The sequence below is a fragment of the Macaca mulatta genome, chromosome 2, assembly GCF_049350105.2.
Source record: "Macaca mulatta isolate MMU2019108-1 chromosome 2, T2T-MMU8v2.0, whole genome shotgun sequence".
Classification (NCBI taxonomy): Eukaryota; Metazoa; Chordata; class Mammalia; order Primates; family Cercopithecidae; genus Macaca; species Macaca mulatta.
In genome coordinates, this window is record NC_133407.1 from 116407150 (window position 1) to 116419149 (window position 12000).

At 52.6% G+C, this 12000-nt stretch overlaps 1 protein-coding gene across 2 annotated transcripts in view; it reads right to left on the minus strand.

Moving 5' to 3' along the window:
• Positions 1-1999: 1999 nt before the first annotated feature.
• The window catches only part of STIMATE (STIM activating enhancer), a 63758-nt gene continuing 53757 nt past the window's right edge, over positions 2000-12000 (minus strand). For both annotated transcript variants that reach the window (XM_077993140.1, XM_015130713.3), the window contains 4 exons: positions 9520-9632; positions 8409-8486; positions 7498-7647; positions 2000-4995 (listed from right to left, as the gene is read on the minus strand). In XM_077993140.1, the coding sequence (XP_077849266.1) occupies positions 4879-4995; positions 7498-7647; positions 8409-8486; positions 9520-9632 (458 nt within the window). In that variant the 3' untranslated portion in view covers positions 2000-4878. The remainder of the gene's footprint in view (positions 4996-7497; positions 7648-8408; positions 8487-9519; positions 9633-12000) is intronic.

Sequence of the window (12000 nt, forward strand, 5' to 3'; positions counted from 1 at the left end):
ACAGGTAGACAGCCTGAGGTACAGAGGCCTGGGGAGTTGCTCATGGTTTTGCTGATGTACTTGTCCTCTGTCCCATTCCAACTGCAAGTTCAGCGAGGGGGAGTAAGGGGTCTGGAAAGGACCAGGCAGGAAGCCATGCTCAATGGTGATGGCACTGAGAGAAGTGGGAGGCAGGCTCAGGCTCAGGTCTCCGACTAGGTGCGGCCACCACAGGGAGGCTGGCCTGCAGGACAGTTTCAGTTGGGGGACAGTGAAGCCCACTCCAGGTATTGAGCTGTGGAGACAACAGGCCCAATCGCTCCCCTGGAAGGTCACTTAGCTCTTCTCTGCTAAAAGCTCCTAACACACTCCTCCTTGCAAGGGGAAGATCCCCCAGGGCACAGGACAGGACCCTAAGCCTGGAGTGGGTGTGGGGAATAGGTAGGCACAGGAGGTTGGGGCCCTCCCAGTGACAGACATATCTAAGTCCTTTTCAGTTTATGGAGATTATTTTTATCCTTGAAGGCTCCAGGCAGATGGAACCCAACCAGGCACTGACATTTGGTTATCCCAAATGCCACTCCATTGCTGTCATACTTTGAACCCCACCCCAATACCCCTCCTGCCATCCTGGCTCCAGGAGGCCAATGAGAGGACTGCCAGGCTTGATCTGAGACAAGTGCTGACATGAGGAATGCCCAGGATGTGGCACATGGGCGAAGAGGCTGCCGAGGGCAGGCCAGGCCTTGTGGGGGCCTTCCACTAGCTCCAGGGGTGCCCCTGCAGATGGCACCTGACGCTGACGCTCGACCCAGGGACCTGCCTTCCAGCCCCGCAGCCTCAGGGACGAGGATGTGGGCTGCTCACTGCTTATACTCTACCTCCCCAACATGACATCCTCCTCAGAGACGGACTTGCTTTAATTCTCACTAGCGAGGAAGTGGAGATGGACATGGCAAGAGCATGTTTGGGTTTTCCATGGGCAGATGCGGGCTCCCACTCCTGCCATGAGGCTCCGTAAGGTTCCTTCTCACTCTGGTCTCTGGGGAGAACTTTCTAATTCACAGGGGAATCTTTTTTGACCCTGCCAAGCTGTTTCACCTCCAGAGAACACACAAACAACAACCACAAATGTGATGGCTTCTTTTTTTAAAAAACTGTAATAAGATGCCAAACTTTATTGTAAACCATTTTACAATGTAAGTACATTATCTCTTTCATTTCAAAAAAACGTTTCTGTGAATCCTACCACCACCGATTAAGCACCCCCACTGGATGGCTGCTGAAGTGGGCCATGGTTTTGCTCGCATAGGTCTGACTTCTAACAAACTTCAGGAAAAGAAAAATCAAATTTAAAACAACCCAACCAACCAACCACCAACCAACCCAGGAGCTCAAGGTGCTCGTGGCAAGTCAGACCGTAAGTCCCTTACCGAAAGCCAAGCCCCTCAGAGCTGCCAGTGTTTCACAAAGTGAAACAGAGAGCTCTGCACTCTCAGCCGCAAACGTGTGAAACTTCTAAAAGCCAGCCCCACACTCTACGAGGCAGCTGCTCTGGCCGGTGGGAAGCTCCTTGTACTGCCTATCTTAGCCTGGCTGCGAAAAGGCCAGTGAACTGCAAGGGCAGAGTGGGCTGCCAGCTGGGCGCTGTTCCCTCCAGGGTTCTGAGGCAGCCTTTGGACATAAACTTGGGGCTGCAGCCTACAGGCTTACACTGCCTAAGGGAAGTCACAGCTTGGATTTGAGCCTTTTAACATTTTCCCTGAAGAAAGAGGCATGACAGGTGACATTAACCCATGACTCCCTGTTGCCAGGGAAGACACAAGTTAAAACTTGAGGAAGGAGACCACCAGCATGGCCGAGGGGCCACAGACCCTCCTCTTGCATGTGTGCAAGCTGAGTGGACCAAGAAGCCATCACCACCTGGGATCTCACCAACATCCCCCCTTGCCCCCGGGGTTGCCATTGTCAACAACCCTCTGACAGCAAAAGGAAATAACAGTATCAACCACCTCTTCCATTTGGATATGACAGTTCTACCTCATTAGTTTATTTCCAATAGTTACAAGAAATTTGTTCATGACCTTGACTTGCAAGGTTCCATCACAGGTGGCTTGGCTGAGGTCCAGATTTGGACAAATCGGATTGATAGCACACAATATCCAGTCAACGTCCCATCATTTCTCAGCACGGTGATGGATGCCATGTGGCCAGGTGAAGAGCTGCACCTCGTAAGGCACCTTGGAGCAGGTGGTGAGGAAACTCATCCCAGGGAGGGAGGGCAGCTCGGGAGGAAGTCCTGACCACAGCCCTCTGATGTGCTCTCATGGGATGGTGCACCACGGAAGAGCCCCCAGTGACTGCAGGAGGCACTCCTGGGGATACAGATTTGTGTGTGTGCACACACACATATACACGAGAAAGGGAAGGCCAAACACGAGAGGTGCCCTATGGTGAGACACCCTATTAGACCCCCATCCCCTTGTCAGCCAGCTACTAGCTGCAGCCCAGAGACTAAAGCCCTTTCTGAAAATCAGGATACAGGGAAAAACCATCACTCCTCAGCTACCTCTTTGTTCCCCAAACCCACTGCTCCCTGGGAACTGGGCCGAGCCTTCAGATGAGACCATCTGAGGTTTACATAACCCAGGGTTTGTTTCACAGCTTTCACAGATTATGGCTCTTCTATCCCCTGCCCTGTTTGGAAACATTAGGAGCTCAAGACTGAACATGAAGCTCTGATTGTGAGCTCCAGGAAGGTGGAAGAAACAGCTGCAGGCACAGGTTGTTCAAACCAAAATGAAACAGGAGGGGAGGAATCAGAACTGAGTCAGTGATGCCATGAGCGCCTCTTAGGAACATGAGTTCCTGACCGTCCTGTCAGGAACATGAGTCTTGGTCTTCCCAATGCGACTGAGAATGGCCTGGTTCCCGCCACTCTTCCCCACTAGAGAGCTGCTGGGGGAAATAATGGCTACCATAGCTGTGGATGGGAGGGAGCACGGAGTCAGTCTGAGCAGGAGCGACACCGGCAAAATTGCCTCCTACCGCAGTTACAGTCCCTGCTCCTCTCGGCATCCTGGCTCTGCACTCCTGGCGGAAGATGGGCTGAGGAGGCCTCCCTGATGTTCACCTTCAAGTCCAGAACAGGCAGGACTCTGAGAGGCAGACGGCAGTCCCAGGGTACCTGGTTTAACAGCTGGGTTCATGCGCCACAATTCGGACCCAATGTGCTTAAGTGAAACACATGTTCATGCAGGTCTAAAAGGAAGGTTCTAAGTGGAGTGGCCTCCTCTGCACTTGTCTCACTTAAAGTCCAGCCTGTCTCCCTTCTAGCTCACACCTTAGCAGTGTGGCTTCCTGTTCCTAACCATCCGTGGCCACCTCTGAGCTTGACAAACCACTGAGCAGTGCCCCTACCTTGCTGCTTCCACAGCAGGGAAACTGCCGGGGTCAGCCCATTCCACAGTCACTCAGGAAACTCCCAAAGCCACAGGGGCCTGTAGCCATGCTGAGGAGTAGGGGCCACTCCCCAGGGAGGGGACACGGCCTAGAAGCACCTTGCCCTGCCTGTGGTTTAGAGAGTGAGCTCTCTCACCCCTGCCTGCCTTAGCCACCTCAGCTTTGGAGGGCGAGAAAAACAGGATCACTTTGTGAGGCAGATGTTCTCCAGAATGCTGTGCAAAACAAATAGACGACACTAGGATGACAGGTACTAGGGCAGCAGGAGAGGAGGTTCCTGGTGCTGCGTCCAGAGGCTGGCTCTGAAGGCTGCAGCAGTGGGGGCTGAGAGGCCAAGACCACTTTAAATCGTGATTAGAGGCTCTGCAGACAGGCAGACCGCACTGGAGTCTGGTAGTCTTGGGTCTTCTGGACACAAAGACCTCTTAGCTAAGCTCCTTTCTTGGTCAAATTTAACTAAGACCTCTAATCTGCCAGCAGGAACGCTAGAGCTCGCCGGCCATGGACAGAGCTCTTCCTGTTCCACACACTCTGCAGCTCCTGGATCTGCATCCAGACCAGCTGCTCTAAGCTTGGGTCTGATCTTCACAGAACCACTGGGTTTGCTGATTCTAGAGAAGAGCCACCCTCCTTCCCTCCCCAATCATTTGTCTCATCTTATCATAGGGCATCATCTAACAATATTCCAAATAAAAAACTCCCGACTTTTTCCTCCTGCCAGCCCACACTCCATGAAAGGCAAATAAACCCATTTCTTTGGGGATTAAAAAGAGTTTTTAAATACAATAGTATGAAAATATAACTTAAAAATATAAAAGTCAAACAGCATACGGAAGACTTAAAAATCTCTGTTTTGCCCATTAGTCCCATAAGTACTTTGTAGGAAATAAACACATACCCCCAACCCGGTAACACTGTCACAGCTCATAAAACCAGCTTCAGAAATCAATAGTTACAAAAGCCATTTCGAGTAAGAAAGCATTCCGTTTCCAACTTGGTCAACGAGTCACTTTTAGCCCAAAGGCATTACATGTTCGCACTGCCCACAGCCGTGGTGAGGGAACCCACCCACGGTCTGTGTGCCTGTGCTTCCTTCCACCTTGCCACCTGGTTGGACATGGGGCAGGGCCTCAGGTCCCTCACAACACTGTCTGGGACAACAACAAACAAACACAACTCCTTCCTTGCATATTTGGTCAGTGTTTGTAGTGCAACTGAATGGGGACCTCCAGCCGCCCGTGGCCCCCTCGGGCGCTGGCTCCTCTTCCCTCTTTTTAAGTCACAGTAGTCTGGGGGCAGGCGAGAGCGGGCAGAGACAGCAAGAGGAGCAGAGGTAGAAAGGAAGGGCAGAGAGTGGGGAAGGAGCGATGCTGCGGGATGACCTCTGCACACCAGCGGCTGGCGGGGCCCTCCTGTCACCCCCAGCATGGGAATGTGTCATACGGGCAGGCCGAAGCGGTGCTTCTTTTTCTTCACAGGCTTGAGGGGGGTCAGTCTGCGGAGGTCCTCCTCCACGTCAGACTCCTCCATCTCGTCATCCGCCGAGATCAGGATCTAAGGCAGTGGAGAGGTAGGGCCCGAGTCACCCCCAGCAGGGCCTTCTTCATTTGCCCTCCGTGGACTCTGGGCCCTTCAAGTCTCATGTTTCTTTTGTGTGTGGTTTTTTTTTTTTTTGGACAGAGTCTCACTCTGTCACCCAAGCTGGAGTGTCATGGCACGATCTCGGCTCATTGCAACCTCTGCCTCCTGAGTTCAACTGATTCTCCTGCCTCAGCCTACTGAGTAGCTGGGATTACAGGTGCGAGCCACCATGCCTGGTTAATTTTTTTTTTTTTTTTTTTTGAGACGGAGTCTCACTCTGTCGCCCAGGCTGGAGTGCAGTGGCTGGATCTCAGCTCACTGCAAGCTCCGCCTCCCGGGTTCATGCCATTCTCCTGCCTCAGCCTCCCGAGTAGCTGGGACCACAGGCGCCCGCCACCTCGCCCGGCTAGTTTTTTGTATTTTTTAGTAGAGACGGGGTTTCACCATGTTAGCCAGGATGGTCTCGATCTCCTGACCTCGTGATCTGCCCCTCTCAGCCTCCCAAAGTGCTGGGATTACAGGCTTGAGCCACCGCGCCCGGCCCCAATTTTTTTTTTTTTTTTTTTTGCTACTTTTAGTAGACATGAGATTTCACTACGTTGACCAGGCTGGTCTCAAACTCAAGTAATCCACCTGCTTCGGTCTCCCAAAGTGCTAGGATTGCAGGCATGAGCCACCATGCCTGGCCAAGTCTTACGTTTCTTTACAAGAGAGTGAGGGAACGCTCCCTATACTCAGTGAGACACACTAGCCTCCATAGGCCATGTTCACTCCAAGGACACTCATGGGCTACTGAAGCCAGCACTGAGTCAACAGACCCCCTTCCTCTGCTAATGTTCCCCACTTCTCGGTCCACCTCCAGGGGAACCGACCTCCACCAGGACAAACTCAGCAGGGATCTGCAGCCTAAGGTCACCCTGGCTAAAAAAAGCTCAACCATGACACATGCAGTTGTTGAAGCTGCCTTAAATACTGCAGAGGCAGACTGAAAAGCCTCTTTCAAAAGGAAGAGAAAGCATCTGTGGGCAAGGGGAGTCCAGCGTGGCTGCTGAGCCAACTCTGCAACTGCTGAAGACAAATAGCGGCACTTTGCTGTTCTAAGCCCCTGGAATGACTCAGCCATGCAGCTGGGGCAAACACACTCATTCCCTGCCTGCCTGCCTGGCTCCTTAGACCAGGGAAAGGTTGGAACCGCCTAGGTTGGGATAAGGAGGTCCAAAGTCCACCTGTGCAGGGAAACATGAACTCCTATTCTAGGGCAGGGCAAGCAGTCTCATCTCCTCTTCCCTGCACTGCTCCCTTGCAGGGCTTCCTGCCTCTAGTCTTGGTCCTGACCACCACACTCCCACTGCTCCTCACTGCCTGTACAAGCACATGCCAGTGCCTCAGCCTAGATCACAGGGCATCGCCCATCTAGCTCGGCCTGTGCCTCACTTCTTGTCCTTCTGTCCTGTGCTCCAGAATACAAGCCACAGTGCATTTCACACTATGGCCCAGACACCAAACCATGTGACTATGAATGCTCATGAGCTGCTGCTTCTGCCCGTAACACTGTTTGCCACTCACCTAATGTTCACCAAGCTCTCATGACAGGCGCTGGCCAGATTCTAGGGACAAGCACCTAGAGAAGACACGGCTTCCCCTCTGTCCTACTCATCTATTCGTCTTCTGAAACTCCCTCCAGGCTGTCCCAGGGCCCTCGTTGGGTTCTGCCTACGCCTCAATCTCAGAACATATTACGGTGTCATGACAAGCTACTTATGTGTCCACCTGCACCTCACCCATGCATCTGACGGACTCTCCAGGGAAGATGTTCGTCTCAGCTTTTCTGCAGCTCCCACCTGCACACAGTGCTCTCCGCCTCGGGAGCTTCCCAGGCCTCCCATGAGCTGGCCCTGCACGCAGATGTGGGGTGAGTGCTGCAGGGCCACCAGAACACATATCCTGGCCTCAAGGCTGCTATTCATGGCCACTGTTCTTCCCTGAGGTCCACAGAAGACCAGAAAATAAGGGGGGGATGAGGTTCCTCCTGTAAGGTCTGGTTACCCCTATATTTTAGAAGTTTCCAGCTGCCTTAGCCAACACTTCCCTTGCTCTTTAGTGGTGGGCAGAGATTCAAATACCCTAATGCTTGAAGGTCAACCGCCAGGCCCATGATGGTCCTTGCCAGCTCACCAAACAAGGCAGCACCTCCCTCTCCTGTCATCTCCACCAACAGAGGAACTGTCGCAGGCAAGCCACCCCCATCTGCTATGCCCCCCTGCCCTAGGCAGGCCCAAGGGACAGTGGGAATGGGTCCTGGCTGGACAGAGCTGTCTGTCCCTCCCTCATCTCTGGCTCAGCCTCTTCTCCCGCCCTTTGGCTCGCACTGTGACTTAGCACTCAAGGGAAGACCAAACACAAACATGAGACCAGAGACCCCCTTGGGCCAACGACGTGATGGCTTGGGCCCTTGGAGAGTCAGGAAGGCCCTACCTCAGACTCAGACTCCTCGTGGGATGCGGCCCTCCGGTAGCGAACCTTGCTCCCATTCCTTGAGTCCTGGTTGGCTCCCCTTTCTTCTAGCTTAGCTTTCGTCTTCCCCTTTCTCATGAGGAAATTGTCCACTACCCAAAACATCAAAGCCTGCGGGAAGGAAAAATGCAGGTTACTTTGGGATAAACCATTTTTCAAAGCAAGGCCGAGCAGCCCCCTATCCGCCCACTCCCATTCCAGGTTAAAAGATCCAGAGCTAGAGAAAGAAAAACCCAATCCAATCACCCTGCTATCTCCCAAAGCTTAGAAAGAGACTCCCAGTCTCCGTGTCCTCAGGTTCAGTTTTCTGATCAGTGTGTGCAAGGAACGTGCCCTGAGAAGTCTTTGTTGTGGTAATTGGGGGAACAGCCTGTTTGGGGCCTGGAAGCAAGGTCTCTGGACACGCGTTCCGGGACCCTCCCCACAGACTCCGTGTGGGTGGCCAGCACACCCTGCCATTGTCTGTTTGTCCCAGCTTCCCTCACCACTTCTGTTTCCTAACTTCTAGCCATTGTGCTCGGGAGTTTCTCAAGATCCGTGGTCAGGAATGAACGATGGGTACGTTTGAAACGATCCTGAACTAGAGGCTGGCGCTACACATGGGTGGGGCTTCTTGGTGGGAGGCCCCTTCGCAGGGAGGGCAAGATAAAGCTCCCAGGCCCCTCCATCCTGGATGGGGGCCCTGGGATGGGGCCTTGCCTTTTGAGGGGCTAATCATGCCATTTTCAGGTCTGGGGGTGGGAGAGGTGGCAAATGGTCACGCAAAAAGACCTAAGGGCTACAAAGTGAGCTTTCTGTCCGACTCAGAACTTTGGACAGGAACCCTGCCAGGCAGGGAGCAAACTGACGTAAAAACGCAACATGGCACTGACGTTGACAAAGAAGGGGACGATCAGCATGACGATGGCCAGCTTCAAGTCTGGGTTTTCAATGGGATTCAACAGGGCCACCTGTAAAGAGAAGCAGACTCAGTGAGGTAGGGAGAGGCCACTGAAGAGTGTGCCTGGGGTGGGTGGGTGGTACCCACAGGCCCTGAGAGAGCCTTAGCTTAGACGCTTCCCCCAAAGCCCAGTGGGAGCATCACCTCATGCCCAAGGTTCCCAGATGAGACTGTCCACAAGGAACCCTTGGAGACAACATGGAGCAGCTGGTGCTTCGGCAGCATTCCCCTCAGTGTGGACTTGCAAAGTGCAGTGGGCATACAGCCACCAAGCCAGGGCAAAGCAAGCAGTGCCCACTGGGAGAGTGGAGTGCAAGCTTCAAGGGGCTGGAGGAATGAACTCAGCAGATGCTCATTATAGACACCAGCAAGGAGGCCCCAGACCACGTTCTAACAGAAATCCCACACCTCAACCACCCCGAAAAGACAACAGCTCTGAAAAGCCTTGGCTTATTTTCTTAAATAAAATCCAGCCACAAATAAAACCCAAAGGAGGCCAAGCTGAGCCACTTGTTCTCAAAGGCTTCTGGCTGGTCTTCCGTGGGCATTTGGGGATGAGGAGTGGGGGTTTATCTACACAGAACTGGGGTCAGAGGGCAGAGGCCAGGGTTGGAGAGCCCGTAGGCTGGCCAGGGCATCAGCACGCCGAAGGTCACAGACTGTGGAAGCTGCCTGTGGCACCAAATGGCTCAGTTAAACTATCAGCCAAGAGAGATGTGTGACAGGATATCTGCCGATGTAGAAACATGTGTCGCTGCAAGGCCTAAAAACCACCATCAGATGGTAGCAAGCCAAGGGCAGGGACTGTATTTCATTAGTTTTATACATCCCAAGGCTTCATCTAGAACAGACATTTAAAGTGGATGGACGCTAAGAATTGACAAGCTCTTTGGAGTAGTTGCCACATCAGACCAAATCCAGGACGCATTCACAGAGTTAAAACAGAAGTTTGGTTTTCCTAGAGTTGGTGTGTGTCGGTGATGGAGAGGAAGTGCTGCTTGCTCAGCGTGGCAAGGAGCTGCTAACGCAGGGACGAAGCAAACCTTTTTCCACTGAAGTATGAGGAGGACGATGAAGACGACAGATTTTTCAAAAATCATGATCACGATGTAAAGAGCGCACTGCCCGACCCAGGCTCCACACTGCAGAGGGTCTCCTGCAGGGACAGGCAGGTGCTTAGTCACACGGGGGCCAGGCATCCGAGTGAGATGATGTCCCCACCCCACTCCCCCACACACCCCAGAACCCTGGCTGTAAAGGTACTTAATGAGTCCCCCAAAGTCTAAAAGATTACCTCATCCTTAACAGACAAATGCAGCATTTTAAATAAAATCAGAGAATTCCTTATTTGAAGATACTAAAATGGACTTTAAGAGATCCTAAGATGGGATTAAAAAGCGCTAAAGTTAGGAAATGCTCATTGCTGGAGCTCAGAAAAGCTGTTCTTTCTGCCTGCTGGCAGCAGAAGCTGTATGAAGCAAGACTGCTATTCTTATCCGTTGTTGATTTTTCCAGTGACGGCAGGGCTACCCCTCCCTTCTCTGTCCACGAGTGGACTGATGTTTGTGGAGGATGAAGCAGGACCCAGTCGCTTTGTCTCCCACCTCCCCACCTCCCATTCCTTACCCCACTCCCCGGGCCATCCCTGATACCCCAGCCTTGAGAGCAGAAACGTGACTCTGGAGGAATCTGGACTCTGACTGTCCAGCATGGGTCACTCCAAACACCTTGGCCAGGGACAAGGAAGTAGAGAGAAGCCCTTGGGGCAAGGAGGTGGGAGGGATGGGCCGGGGCCCAGGGCTGTGACAAAGGTCCATCTAGGACCCCTTCAGTCACCATGCTTGAGAAACCGAGGGACCTAATAGTCCAAGCTGGGGGACATGCAGGCCCTGGAGTGTCTCCAGGACATTCTGAACGGAGAGACCAGCCCCTCCAGGGAATGATCCTGTGACATGAAGAACCCTAGGGTAGCTCCTGGGAGCCACACAGGCCTCCCCAAAGTGGGAGACCCATGGGAGAGCAGGATGTGGGAAAGCCGCCTGGGTCTCACCCTGGAAATTCTGCCAGAGCTGCCTTACCATAGCTGGTCAGAAGAGGGGGTACAGGGTAGCATTTTGGGGGGGTGGGCAAAGGCCCTAATCCAGGCTGTGAGAAGATAATTTGGTCCAAAGAGAAATATCTAGCTTCTCATTTGGCTTTTATCGGTTCTGTAGCAATCCCTGTTTGGGCACCCATGCTGGAGGCCCACGCCCTGCCCAAGCCTGTCAGCTGTACACAAGGGAATGCCTTTATGCAGCTGTAATGGACAAAACACCACGCCATTCCCTTTTCTGGAAAACCCGGGGAGAAGTGTGGCAGAAAACAGGCAGAAACATATCAGGCACCTCTTCTGAGCAATTCCTTTCTACTTTCACTTAAGGGATAGGAAACATTTGAGCCAAAAAACTCATTTCAGAAGCATAATCCCTCCTTGATAGGTTAATGAGTTTTGCAATCCTTTTCCTTTCGGTAAGTCACCAAAGCTTATCAAGAACAGTTCTCAAAACAACAGATGAACTTATTTGTGAGAAACCATTACGTAAGTTTGAGGACAGTCGGACAGAAAGCGCCACTAGGAAATCTCTCTGCGAGGACTGGAGTGTTTGGGAGCCAGCAGAGAGCGCGGCACCGCTTATTTACTATGGAAGGACGTCCGCTCGCTCGGCATGCTCACTCCATCTGCTCTTCGGTTTTAAGTGACTGACAAGGAGGAAAATGCTTTTCCTCCCACCCATCTCACGTCGCCCTGGTGTTCTAAGTTTCTGCTACACAACTTAGCTGCAGCTGCCTCTTTAATTTAGATGCTAGAATAAGAAAGTTCAGAAACGAGAAAAGAGAAAAAGCAGCCGTGACCCCCTCTGGCACACCATTTCCTCTGGGCACCCAGATCTCACGCAGCCACTGTTGGGAGAAGCGCAAGTGGCCGCTGTGTTTCCTGACTCCTGTTTCACCTGTGAGTCTTGCAGACGTGCCCCCGCCCCGCCCCAGTCTCCTCTTTAAAGGACAGACATGCCAGGCAGTGTTGCATGTCCTGCTCTGTCATTGCTGTTACTGTTTTCTTAGAGACGGGGTCTCACTCTGTTGTTCAGACTGGAGCGCAGTGGCAGGAACACAGCTTACTGCATCCTCAAACTCCTAGGCTCGAGTGATCCTCCTGCCTCAGCTTCCCAAGTAGCCGGGACTAAGGATGTGTGTCATTGTGCCTGGCTAATTTTTAAAAACATTTTTTCTGTAGGGACGGGGTCTTGCTTTGTTGCCAAGGCTGGTCTTAAGCTCCTGGGCTCAAGCGATCCTCCCCGCTTAGTCCCCCAAAGTGCTGGGAATGACAGGTGTGAGCCACTGCACCCGGCCCTGTGTGTCTTGCTTTTTACTGCAAGGAACAACCTCAGGCATGTAGGTGTTTTGTTTAGGTTTAATTATTTCCTCAGTAGAAGTCACAGGAATAGGGGCCAAAAGGAGGGAACACATCTGTGGTGAGAGGCTTC